The sequence below is a fragment of the Coenobita brevimanus genome, chromosome 1, assembly GCF_032717465.1.
Source record: "Coenobita brevimanus isolate Jiangsu-jjx chromosome 1, ASM3271746v2, whole genome shotgun sequence".
Classification (NCBI taxonomy): Eukaryota; Metazoa; Arthropoda; class Malacostraca; order Decapoda; family Coenobitidae; genus Coenobita; species Coenobita brevimanus.
In genome coordinates, this window is record NC_136954.1 from 9,310,476 (window position 1) to 9,323,093 (window position 12,618).

Consider the following 12,618-nt stretch of genomic DNA (forward strand, 5'->3'; position numbering starts at 1 on the left):
TTTATTACGAAATATATCTTCATAATTCTTAAACATGTAAAATAAACTGCAGTATAAATATAATCTTTAGGTCCTCACATCTCCAGGGAATTAAGTCATAGTGAATGGCATCTGGAAGGTGCTGGCGTAAGAATAATGAGTACTGTAGCCCTCTTCTTCTACTCCTTCTTTATATCATCTCTCTTCATTCCTCTCCATATTCTTACCAGTTATCCTCCTCCTCCACTTCTTCCTTCATTTTCTCTTCCTTCTTTCTCTACCCTTTTTCCTTCATATCCTCTCCTACACTTCTACCTCTTCCCTCCTTTCCTAATCCCAGTCCCATCTTAAGATCACCTCCCCCCAGAACACAATATAAACACACAAATTCAATAACAGGTAAATAAGTAAAGCAGGTACTCACATTTTCCGGGAACCAGGGCGTAACGAAGGGCATCTGGAAGGTGTTGGCGTAGGAGTGGAGCGTATCGAAGCTGTCAGGCTGGACCGACCCCACCATCGCCCACACAGGCCGCGAGAACTGACGGCAGACTGGGGGAGACAGAGGAAAACTAGATTAGCAAGTGAGAACCATCATCATCATCATTATCATCACCATCACACTCATCACCACCATCCTCCTCCTCATCATCATCATCATAACCTCTTTCCCACTCAAGGATGGGGCGAGATAGTAACCAGAAAGCAAGGAAAGATAAAATAGGTAAAATAGGGCAAACTTCGATGCGGTAGACGCAAACTTAAAAAGCAATGCAGATGTCTGAACCCAATGCCTAACACGAGACCAAATCTTCATCAGTGCAGTTAAGAAAGTAATGACAAATCTCCTTATGTTATCTCCCACCTACCCTCCTCATCTTAGCTTAACACTTCCTCTATGGGACTTGCTTTTCTAGGACACACAGGAGGTGTCTTAGCCCCTAATTCATTTTCCACATTACTCCTTAACATTTTCAGGTACGCTCTATTATTCACATCTTTTTAATATCGATACAGCTTGGACCAGTGGCATACATGGCGATATTGAGGGATAACGTGCGGAAAACATCGCTAAGGTAGAGGTGTTACGGGATATCCAAGGCCACTTAGGAATGATCCTCTGTTTACTTACTTTGTCGAGTGAACAGTAACTTAACATATTCAGGTTACAGAGTCTCTCTCTCTCTCTCTCTCTCTCTCTCTCATGCTAACTTATTCTCTTTTGCCCTGTGTCTGTTACGTGCTGGGTGTGTTTTTATTACCACCTGTGTGTTTTACCTGCAGGAACACCTACGTCTGTACTGTGCTTCCTGTACCCTACTGATGTCTCTGTGTTACGTGTCTTTCTTGTGTTGTTTCTTAGGAGCGAACTTGGATTCTCTCTCTCCTCTGTGCCTCTATGTAGAATAATAAAAAGAAGAGTAGTATTAATAATATTAATAATATTAATAATAATAATAACAATAATAATAATAATAACTGTTGTTGCTGCTGCTGTTGCCGCGACTACTACCACTACTACTACTTCTACTACTACTACTACTATTACTACTACTACTACTACTGTTACTACAACAACAACTACTACTGCTACTACTACTACGTTACTACTACTACTACCACTATTAATACTAACAATAATAATAATAATAATAACAAAAGCTGTTACAACGCACAAACTTCTTTTCCATGGCTGGCTACACGAGTGATCCACATCTAAACCCAAATTATATAGAGAAATAAAAAAAAATCAATAAAGTAAAGCAAAAAAAAAAAAAAAACAGGGCAATAATATAAAGGAAAAAAAAAACAGCTCTCTGGCATAAAAGTCACAAATTTTTATGGAAATAGGAGTTTCTGGGAGTGGGGGCAAATATACATATATACAGTACATGGTGGCAACGACTGAAGGGTGGGGGGGAGGGATGCGAGAAAGGAAGGGGGAGGGGGTTACGAGATAGGAGGGGGAGGGTAGATGCGGTATGGGAGGGGAAGGGTGGATGCGGTATGGGAGGGGGAGGGGTGATACGAGAGGGAAGGGGGAGGGAGGATGCGAGATGGGAGGGGGGAAGGGGGATGCGAGAGGGGAGAGAGCTGGGTGGGGGAGGGGGGATGAGAGATGAGTGGGGGATTACACAGGATTACACAGGAAAGCAAACAGCAACAGACCTTATGGTCCTTTCGAGGCTGCTTGTTAGAGAAAACTATGACTACAAGATCTAACTCTACATGCTGAAGGATAAGGATAGTAAAGCAAGAAGGCTCCCCCCACCACCAAGCCCTCCAGGAAAAAGTGAGAAAAACCACCATGCAGCATGGAAAAACTGACATGGAAATTTTATAGGAAACACTGGAAAGGAAAAGTCACATTCTATAATACTTTATCTATAAGCTACCCAATAGAGTAACCTGAAAGAGAAAGTAAACAAATAGTTACGGCATTACATTATAAACCGGTACATTGAGTTAATGGGAAGTCTGTGGACATAACGTGGAAGCTACACACTGCACAGTGTGGATGTTTAGGGGTGGTGCGGCAGCGTTGCCTGGCGCTTTTAAGGTAGGCAGCAGTCAATCAGGCCCTAGCTCCGTTTGCTCCACTGAGACAAGGAACTCTCCCATGTGGGACAAGTACACAAGTTTCATCCTGAAGCAGTGACCCCTGGTACATTAAAAAAATCCCGATGGTGGTCACTTGACTAACAGGGACCCTCAGTGATCCACAGCCCATCACAGGTCGAAAGTAAGAGTAGTGACCGTTAACTCCGGATTATCTGTGCAGATCCTAATCTGTGCTTATATTGCTTTCTTTGCATTGGGGAGATTGAAAAATATATAAGACGGGTGTCTTAGATGAAAGAGGACTGCACAGTGCACAGTGTGGACGTGCAATGCACAGAGTGGATGTTTAGGGGTGGTGCAGCAACCTTCCCTGGCGCTTTTTAGGTAGGCAGCAGTCAATCAGGCAATAGCTCCGTTCACTCCACTGAGACAAGGAACTCTCCCATGTGGGACAGTACACAAGTTTCATCCTGAAGCAGTGACCCCTGGTACATTAAAAAAAATCCTGATGGTGGTCACTTGACTAACAGGGACCCTCAATGATCCACATCCCATCACAGGTCGAAAGTAAAAGTAGTGACCGTTAACTCAGGGTTATCTGTGCAGATCCTAATCTGTGCTTACTGTATATTACCTCATTTGCTTTGGGTAAATCGAAAAACGTATAATGACGTGACGTGACGCTATGTTAAGTTTACGGGGTGTCCTGTAGACGCCAGGGGACTGCACAGTGTGGATGTTTAGGGGTGGTGCGGCAGCCTTGCCTGGCGCTTTTAAGGTAGGCAGCAGTCAATCAGGCCCTAGCTCCGTTCACTCCACTGAGACAGGGAACTCTCCCATATGGGACAAGTACACAAGTTTCATCCTGAAGCAGTGACCCCTGGTACATAAAAAAAATCCCGATGGTGGTCACTTTACTAACATGGATCCTCAGTGATCCACATCCCATCACAGGTCGAAAGTAAGAGCAGTGACCGTTAACTCAGGGTTATCTGTGCAGATCCTAATCTGTGCTTATATTGCTTTGTTTGCACTGAATAAATTGAAAATGTATAATATCGTGACGCAACACTATGTACGGGTACATTGTTTACGGTGTGTCTTGTAGACATAAGGGGCATGAACTTACATGTACCGTAGCTATAAAAGCAAGTTATTCGGACAGAAAAAGAGTCAGCTGAGGATTCTTGTGCAAATACTTGTCTAATTTGTTTATGAATGTCTCAACTGAGATACTGTTCACGGTGTCCGAGGGTAATCTGTTCTAGATATTTACAACTCTGTTAAAGAAGAAGTATTTTGCTTCGTGGGATTGGAATCGCTTTCCCATGATTTTGCAGCCATTACTTCTGGTTTGACTTGACCAGTCTATATCAAAATATTTATTCATGTCTAAGTTGTCATATCCCTTCATGATTTTGAAAACTTCAATACGGTCCCCTCTTAACCTGCACTTCATTAGGTTAAATAATTTAAGTTCTTCAAGGCGTTCCTCATATGGTTTGTTTTTAAGTCATGGTATCATTTTTGTGATTCTTTGCTGAATTATCTCTAATTTTTCAATGTCCTTTCTGTAGTACAGAGACCAGAATTGCACACAATACTCAAGATGGGGGCGCACTAGCGAGTTGTACAAGGCAAGTATGACTTTTTCCGATTTAAACTCGAAAGTTCTTCCAATAAAACCCACTAGTTTGTTTGCAATTTTAACCACATCGGTACACTGCTTGCTTGGTTTTAGGTCATTTGATATTATCACACCAAGATCCTTTTCAGTCTGTACTTGATAACTGAATATTGTTCATTTTGTAATTTCCATGGACATTGTTACTTCCAGTATGAAGTACTTTACATTTTTCTGTGTTGAATTTCATTTGCCATATTTCTGCCCAGCTTGCTAAAGTATTAAGGTCATTTTGTAACTGCTGCCACTGTAATTTTGAAGTGACTTTATTGGTTATTTTAGTATCATCTGCAAATTTGGATACTTTACAATTTAGACCCTCATCAATGTCATTTATATAGATAATAAAAAGTATCAGTCCAAGTACTGAGCCTTGGGGAACACCGCTGATCACATTACGCCATTTGGATTCCTTTCCGTTTATCACAACTCGCTGTTTTCGGTCTGAAAGCCAATCTTGTAACCATTTTTGCGTCTTTCCTTATATTCCATGTGCTTCTATTTTTCTCATGAGACGCTTGTGAGGGACAGTGTCAAATGCTTTCTGAAAGTCGAGGTAAATTATATCTACTGCTCTTGAGTCATCATATGATTTGTAAACATCATGGAAGAAGTCCAGTAAGTTAGTTAAGCATGAACGACGATGTCTGAATCCATGCTGCGAGTCTTTAATTATATTATTTTCTTCTAGATAATTAACTATTTTATCTCTTATGATTTTTTCCATTAACTTGCACACTACTGATGTTAAGCTGATTGGTCTGTAATTTCCTGGGTGCGACTCATTTCCTTTTTTGAAAATTGGTGTTACATTTGCTAGTTTCTATTCGCGTGGAACTTTCCCATTACTTAATGATTTATTGAATAAGACAGAGAGTGGCAGCAGTAACTCATGTTTTGCTTCTTTGAGAATTCTCAGTGATATTTTATCGGGGCCAGGGGTTTTGTTTATGTTCATACTATTTCTGGCTGAAAGGATATCGTTATTATGGATAGCATAGTTACTAAGGACTGTGCTATTTGCTTGGTTTGTGGGTAACAGCAGGTTTCTGGTGGTGTTTTCTACTGTAAAAACAGACGCAAAGTAATCGTTAAGAATGTTTGCCATTTCGACCTCATTTTCAGTGTGTCTGCCATTGTTTGTTTCTAGAGGACCTATTGATGTAGTCATAACCTTTTCCTTTCTAATGTAACTGTAAAATTCTTTAGGATTTGATTTGCACGTATTAGCAATGTGGATCTCCAGTGCTCTTTTGCTTTGTTTAATAAGTCTTTTCGATATGCGGTGTAGATTATCGTACTGTAATTTATCATCATTATTTTGTGTAGCTTTATATTTATGGTATGCCTGTTTTTTGGCTATTAAGTTACTTTTTATTTCACTGGACCACCACTTTGGTTTACTATTTCCAGCTCGACGTCTGTTACGTAGTGGCACACATGACTTTACCACTTCATTAAATTTTTTGGTGAATATTTCCCATGCTTGGTTTATGTCATCGGTTTCAGACATTTGATTCCAATCTGCAGTTGCAAGTAGCGCTCTGAGCCTGCTGAAATTAGCTCTACAATAATCTGGGACCTTTTCTTTGCTCTCCGTTTCTTTTACTTTTTCAGTAGTAATATTAAACTGTATACAGTAGTTCGATGATCACTGGAACTAAACTCAGGTCCTATTTCAACGTTGTTGACTAGGATATCACTTGTAGTCAAGATGATGTCTAGGATATTGTTTCCTCTCGTTGGGTATTCTACGTGTTGGGAAAGGGCGCTTTCTTGAAGATTCGTATAAAGCTCTTGTCCTGAGTGTGCCGTCAGTGGTTCACCCCACTTTGTTACCGGTAAAAGTCTCCAAAAATTACGCTATCCTCTTGACAACAAATTTCCGCAATTTGATCATAAAGTTTTTCATCTCTCTCAGTTGACTGTGCTGGAGGACGATAGATGAGACATATATTTATTTTGTGTGAATTAATACTTAGCTGAACATAACTGGCATCTATGTTGGTAATACTGGGTTTGGATAGCACAAGGGGATGGAGACTAGTTTTCACATATAGTAAAACACCGCCACCAGCTCGATGTGGTCGCTCACAGCTGAAAATATTGTACCCTGTTAATGAGTATTCCGCTAGAAAGTCACGGTCAGATGTGTTAATCCAGGATTCTGTGATGCCAATGATGTCATAATTTTCTAGGTAAATTAGAGATTCTAAATCCTCAAACTTGTTACGTAGACTGCGTGCGTTAACATAGCAGACTCTAATTCCGTTCCAAACAGTTGGTGATCTGACTTTGTGGGTATTTACGTTAAGGTTACTGTTCCTGGACGTGCCGCGTTTTTTGATCTGAAGAGGGCGACTTTATCGTGTAAAAGTCTACATAGCCGTGCCGCTCCTACTGAGTTCAAATGGAGACCATCTTTCTGGAATAGAGTATGTTGCTCATAAAACCGGTCCCACAGATTGACAAAGTCAACTCCCTCTTTCGTGCAGAGAGATTTGAGCCGGTTATTTGTGCTGAAGGCCTTATCATAGAAACTATTTTCTGCCTTGACCCTTGGGAGTATACCAGATATTATCACATTGGTGGACTAAGTTTTGAATCGTTTGATCATTTCATGATACTTTGCTAGCAATTTCTCTGATCTATTGCGCTTCAGATCATTTGTACCAACATGGATAACGTATAGAGTTTGATCATTTGCGTCTTTTGTGACCTCATCACAGGCTTCTGTGATATCACATAGTCCACCTCCTGGAAAACAGTACCTCTTTCTGCTGATTGGGGTGCGTCCACAAAATTCCTCCAGCTGACTGCGTACAATAGAGTCCCCAATAAGCCTTGTTTCTTCTGTCTCATTAACTGCTTCGGCAAGGATCTGGTAGCGATTATACGTAGTTATGGGAGGATGCTTCCTCGTATCTTTTCCGGGTTTTGCGCCATTTCTTACCATAGTAAAGGGGACTTCACTTTGCGAGGAACGGACTGAATCGCTGGGTGAGGAAGATACTGATACACTATTATTTGTAACTGCCTGATGGGCGGGGGCTTATATGAGCTCAGTTTGTATGCTTCTTCCTTCTCGAGTGCTGTTGCTGACTCCTATATTTGCCACTACAAACTCTTTCAGTGTCTCAAACTCTGCCTTGAGTTCCCTGTAACTTCTCTGCGATTCAGCTAAACCATTTTCTAGATCTCTTCTCAAGATGCATAGTTTGCACACAGGCGTCGAAAAGTAATTCGAAAAATACTGAGCCGCAAAGCGACCAGTACACTCCTGGCAGACCTTCAGGTTAGATGGCATTTTGCAGCAATATTTCCACAATCTCACACAAATGAAAAATAATATACAACTGGTTAATGGATGTTGTTACAAATGGTCAATTTACTCTATATATGAAATATTGAATTTCTAGGGAGATTCACTTACTTTTTATATATTATCTTCCTTTACCAGTATAAAAAGAATAGAAAATCTACCTGCTATGGCACAATCCAACCTACATGAATTCTTTTACCAGTGTAAAAAGAACAGAAAATCTGCTTGCTATGGTACAACCTACCTTACCATGAACTGTGTAAAATGAAAAGAGAATCTACTTGCTATGGTATGATCTAGCTTACCATGAATTGTGGTAATACACCATACACTGATTCACTGGAGAAAAAGGAAAAACAAAAAAATAACAATGGAATATTGGGGGAAAAATCAAAATAAAAACCTAGTTTCTCTCAGTGAACAACTGAAAATAAAAATAATATACAATTGGTTAAGGGATGTTGTTAAAAATGGACAATTTATCTCTTATAAATGAAATATTGAATTTCTAGGGAGATTCACTTACTTTTCATATGCTATCTTCCTTTACCAGTATAAAAAGAATAGAAAATCCACCTGCTATAGCACAACCCAACCTACATGAATTCTTTTACCAGTGTAAAAAGAGTAGAAAATCTGCTTCCTGTGGTACAATCTAACTTACCATGAACTGTGTAAAATGAAAAGAAAATCTACTTGCTATGGTATGATCTAGCTTACCATGTATTGTGGAAGTACACCATAAACTGATTCACTGGGAGAAAAAAGGAAAAAAGAAAATAACAATGGAATGTTGGGGAGAAATCAAAATAAACACCTAGCTTCACTCAGTGAACAACGGTTTGTAGTGCAAAAACTATTTCACTGGTGTAACATCAATCACACAGTTGTTACTCTATACAGAAGACAATGCTATTTACTTGCACTAAACTAGCAAGCAACTTAGTATTTGTTACGTTAGACTTTAAAGGAAGACGTACAAGTCTGATAGTGGGAAAAGAAACAAAGAGAGCTGGTAGGTAAATACACTCTCAGTTCACTACACCATTTACTAGTGAGAAAAGATAATCTGTTTGTTTGATATCGTTCTAACTGACCTTGATCTGCGGGAAAATAAACTATAATATGTCTGAGATCAGAAATAACGGCGGGAAAGGGCAGGAATACGATGTGGAGGGTGGGGGTATATGTAAACAAAGGAACACGCTAACGCTTTACACCTTTAACCCGCTCTAAAACTTTTACATGAAATCTATTTAAATAGTTTACACGGGGGAAATATGTCTACGACTCTTATACACTGATCTGTTCACTTTCACACCGATCTTCATTCAAGCTTATTGTTGAAACACTTGGATATGCGGAGCGCTGCTTTAATGCGTGTGTATCCCAAGATGGAGGAGGATACGAGAGGGAAGGGGGAGAGGGGAAAGGGAGCTGGGAGAAGAGGGAGGTGGCAGGAGGGAAAAAATGGGGTGAGGGAGGCTTGAGAACTGAGAGAGGAATAAAAGGGGTTGGGGGGGGGAGAGGAGAGGGGAAGTAGTGAAAGGGGAGAGGAGGGTGAGTGAGGGGCAGGAGAGGGGTATGAGTTGAGAGGGGAGGAGGAGAATATAGGATGAGAAGAGGGGAAAAAGAGGAAATGAGAAAAGGTGAGATGGCATGAAGAGACAGGTGGGGGGGAGAGGATGGGAGCGAGGGAGAAAAAGGGAGGTGGGGAGAGGGAAGAGTGGGGAGGGATTATGCTAACCTCTCCTCACTTTCATCTTTACATAATATTCACCACACACACACACACACACATACACACACACACACACACACACACACACACACACACACACACACACACACACACACACACAGACGAATGTTGGCTGAGGGAGAGAGGGACGAGGGGATGAAGTGGACAAGGAGAAGGAAGAAGAGAAGAGAGGAGGGACAAGTAGAGGGCGGGATGGCAGGAGTGAGAGGAAAGAAGGGGAGTGGGGAGGGAGAGGTAAAGTAGGGGGGTGAAAAGGAGGGACGAAAAAATGAAAAAGGGGTGAGTTGTTTATATTTCGCCTCCATTTTCTCAACCTCATCTTTTATAAAACAGGCATATATTTACGAATATATACTTAACTGTACACATGAGCCCTAAGCTTTAAGCTAAGGGAGGCGGGAAAGGAAAAATCAGAGTAGAGAGAGAGAGAGAGGAGATGGAGGTGAGAGGGATGAAAGGAGGAGAAAGAACGCACAGCAGAGGGCAGTATGTCTCTCCTCACCTCAGTCCAACCTCCTCTGGTAACACGCTCAGGCTCGTATGGCTATACGCTAAATATAATCACCTGGAGTTATGTGCAATACTGCTCTTCCACGTTACCAAGGAGTTTAATGATACTCTACCCTTTCTTCTCTAACTTGCGTCAAACTGCCATCTATCCATCTTGAATGCTGAGTTCCAACAACAGATTTACGCTAGAATATGATGCTAGTCACGAAGTGCTGTGGAATTGATGTAGAGTAGTAGTAGCTGCAAAAAAGACGACCACCTGGGCCAAGTTAAGGTAAAATGGACTTAGTAATATACTCGTACTACCACTTTCATAATCCCTCACTCACAGATATTAAAAAAAAGTCGTTTGGTTTCAGCCAGATTTTTGTCCTTTTGTTACTTATTTTACATAGCTCAGTGGTAGAAAAATATAACGATAAGGCTCGATATCCTTTTCACAGCACATCGTGGACAGCATCATATTCTAGTGTTAATCTACTGTTACGCCTCAACATTTAAAATTGAGAGATGGCCATTTTGAGCTACGTCAGAGTAAAAAGAATGACAGACATGCCCTCATCGCGACAGGACCATCCTTTCCACTGCCTTAGATGCACTCTGAATTACTTAAGCACGCTGAACTCAGACCATTTTATTCAGGCGAGACAAAGTCAAGCATTCCCTAGATATACGGTGACAGTTTGGGCCATCTGATTTTTATATTTTCCCTCGACGGAACAAAACTGTCTTAAAGGAAGACAGAATCAACTAGCTAAATGTGTCCAAAGAAGGCCAGTGAGTTGACAAAGAGAGGCAATTTTTTTTTTTTTTTTTTTAATATCCCATTGGATCCCAGAGCCGCTGGACGAGGCATTGTACGGGGAGGGTACTAAGCGTACAGCCCTCCGTCTATCGGATCTTGGTCGCGAAGCTCATAGGTCCCTACACGTGGGGTTCCCTACCTTATAAAGCTTTGAAAATTCCCAGTTCTGTCCAATACTCTGGACACTGGGCTCCAATGGGATATATGCCATCTCCCAACGATTTTATTATTTCAGCTTAGTATAACAACCCGATTCGTAGTGGCTGAATATATGGCAGTTTTAACAAAGCCCTTCAATGTGAGCGGTTGGAGGAGGGCGCCTTCGCGCGATGTCGCTGACATATCTGGACGGTTCCGTCGTCTGATTATACAAATGCTCCTCACCTCTCTATTCCATGAAAGACGGAAACTGCACTGCATGAGGGGGGCAATTTCACCCTGCAGTCTACTGGTTTCACATTCAGCTGAACCTGGGGTTACTACTACTACTACTACTACTAAGAATGTAAGGGGCCATTCCTAAGACGAGTAAATGCGTCTCGTAGCAGCACAAGTGCACTAAATAGGTGGTCAACAGTATTCTCGTCTGGTATGGAGGCGTCCTAGCACCTCTTCCAAAGCGACTTATAATTGGATATGGCTGGTCAGTATCCTTTTTCGCGTTATTTGTGCGCAGCACTGGGATATCGGGCGGATTTACGCAACACAGAAGGGGACAGTAAAGTGCAATAAGAAAATTATATCGCTTTGGAAAATGTGTTAAGAAGTTTCCTTAACCAATGAGAATCACGAGACAAAGAGTGGACGAACTCAGCTACCGCTCACACTATTGTTGAAACGGTAAAGACAAATAAAATCCTCCAAAGGTAACAAGAAAAAAAAAAAAAAAGGTGAAACGTCAGCTGTCGAATAAGGTTTATGTACGCCTATTATAAGGCAGGCTACAGCTAATCCATGCTGTAAAAATTCTATCCCACCCCAAATATAATCGATAAGAGGGAGCAAATATAAAACGGAAATGACGTCCGGCTATTTCTTGAAACCTTCAAGAGTTCTGTTATGTTGTAGTCAATAATGAAGGCCATATTCAACCCCAGCATTTTCTGAACTCTATCTTACTCTGAAAATAATTTAGAGACAGTATGAATACAATGAAAGCAACATCCCCTTTTCCTTCCTCGTCGTTCTTTCTGCCTCTCTTTCCCTTCTTTCCTGCTCCCTCTCCCCCTCTCTCTATCCCCCTCCTTCCCATCCATTAATTCGGCCAATCCTCACCCTAGGCTCTGACACCCTTCATCATCCCTCGCTTATCTCTCTTGTCACCCTCCCTTCTCTCTCTCTCTCTCTCTCTCTCTCTCTCTCTCTCTCTCTCTCTTCCTTCTTCCTTGTCCCGCTCTCATTTCCATCTTGCCTCCCCACTACCCTCTATTCCCTCCTCTCTGCTCACTCTCATCCCCCCCTCACTTCCCCTCTCTCCTCCCTCTCCTCCCCTCCCTTCTCCCCTCTGCCTCCTATCACAGCATAGTTCTCTTATATAGGGGTATTCTTAACCACTTCCCCCCCCCAAAAAAAAAAAAATAGAGGGGGGGGATCCTAACGAAAACTGTGTGGTGGTAGCAAGGGAAAATGGCCCACTTTACTGAACGAGTTAGAGGTAGTTTTATCTAATCACGAATCCCTGCTTGAACTCTATTAATTTACTTGTACAGGTATTTTATTTGTGCCTTCCTAATATCGACAAAATCCGAATCAAGGGCACACAATAGATTTTAAATTGTAACAGGCAGGATAAATAGCTAAGGAAGAAGTGTTACGACAGTCCCCATGGCAGAGAGAATACGTCCCCCAGTGGCTGGAGCGAGGACGCTGGCTGGCTACTCCATGGATTGTGTCGAGTGAGGGGAATTGATCTGGGGTGACGAGGGTGATGACCTGGGGTAAGAGGAGGGGAGATTAATTGGGGTGAGGGGTGATTTACTGGGTGGTAAGGCGTG

The 12,618-nt window shown here is 41.7% G+C and overlaps 1 protein-coding gene across 1 annotated transcript in view; it reads right to left on the reverse strand.

Annotated features, from left to right (window-relative positions):
* LOC145413760 (glutamate receptor 1-like) overlaps window positions 1–1,016 on the reverse strand; it is a 406,240-nt gene extending 405,224 nt beyond the window's left edge. Inside the window, exons 1-2 of the mRNA XM_080283451.1 lie at window positions 976–1,016; window positions 404–551 (exon numbers count right to left, since the gene is read on the reverse strand). Of these exons, the coding sequence (XP_080139577.1) occupies window positions 404–551; window positions 976–1,016 (189 nt within the window). The remainder of the gene's footprint in view (window positions 1–403; window positions 552–975) is intronic.
* Between the last annotated feature and the right edge of the window lie 11,602 nt (window positions 1,017–12,618).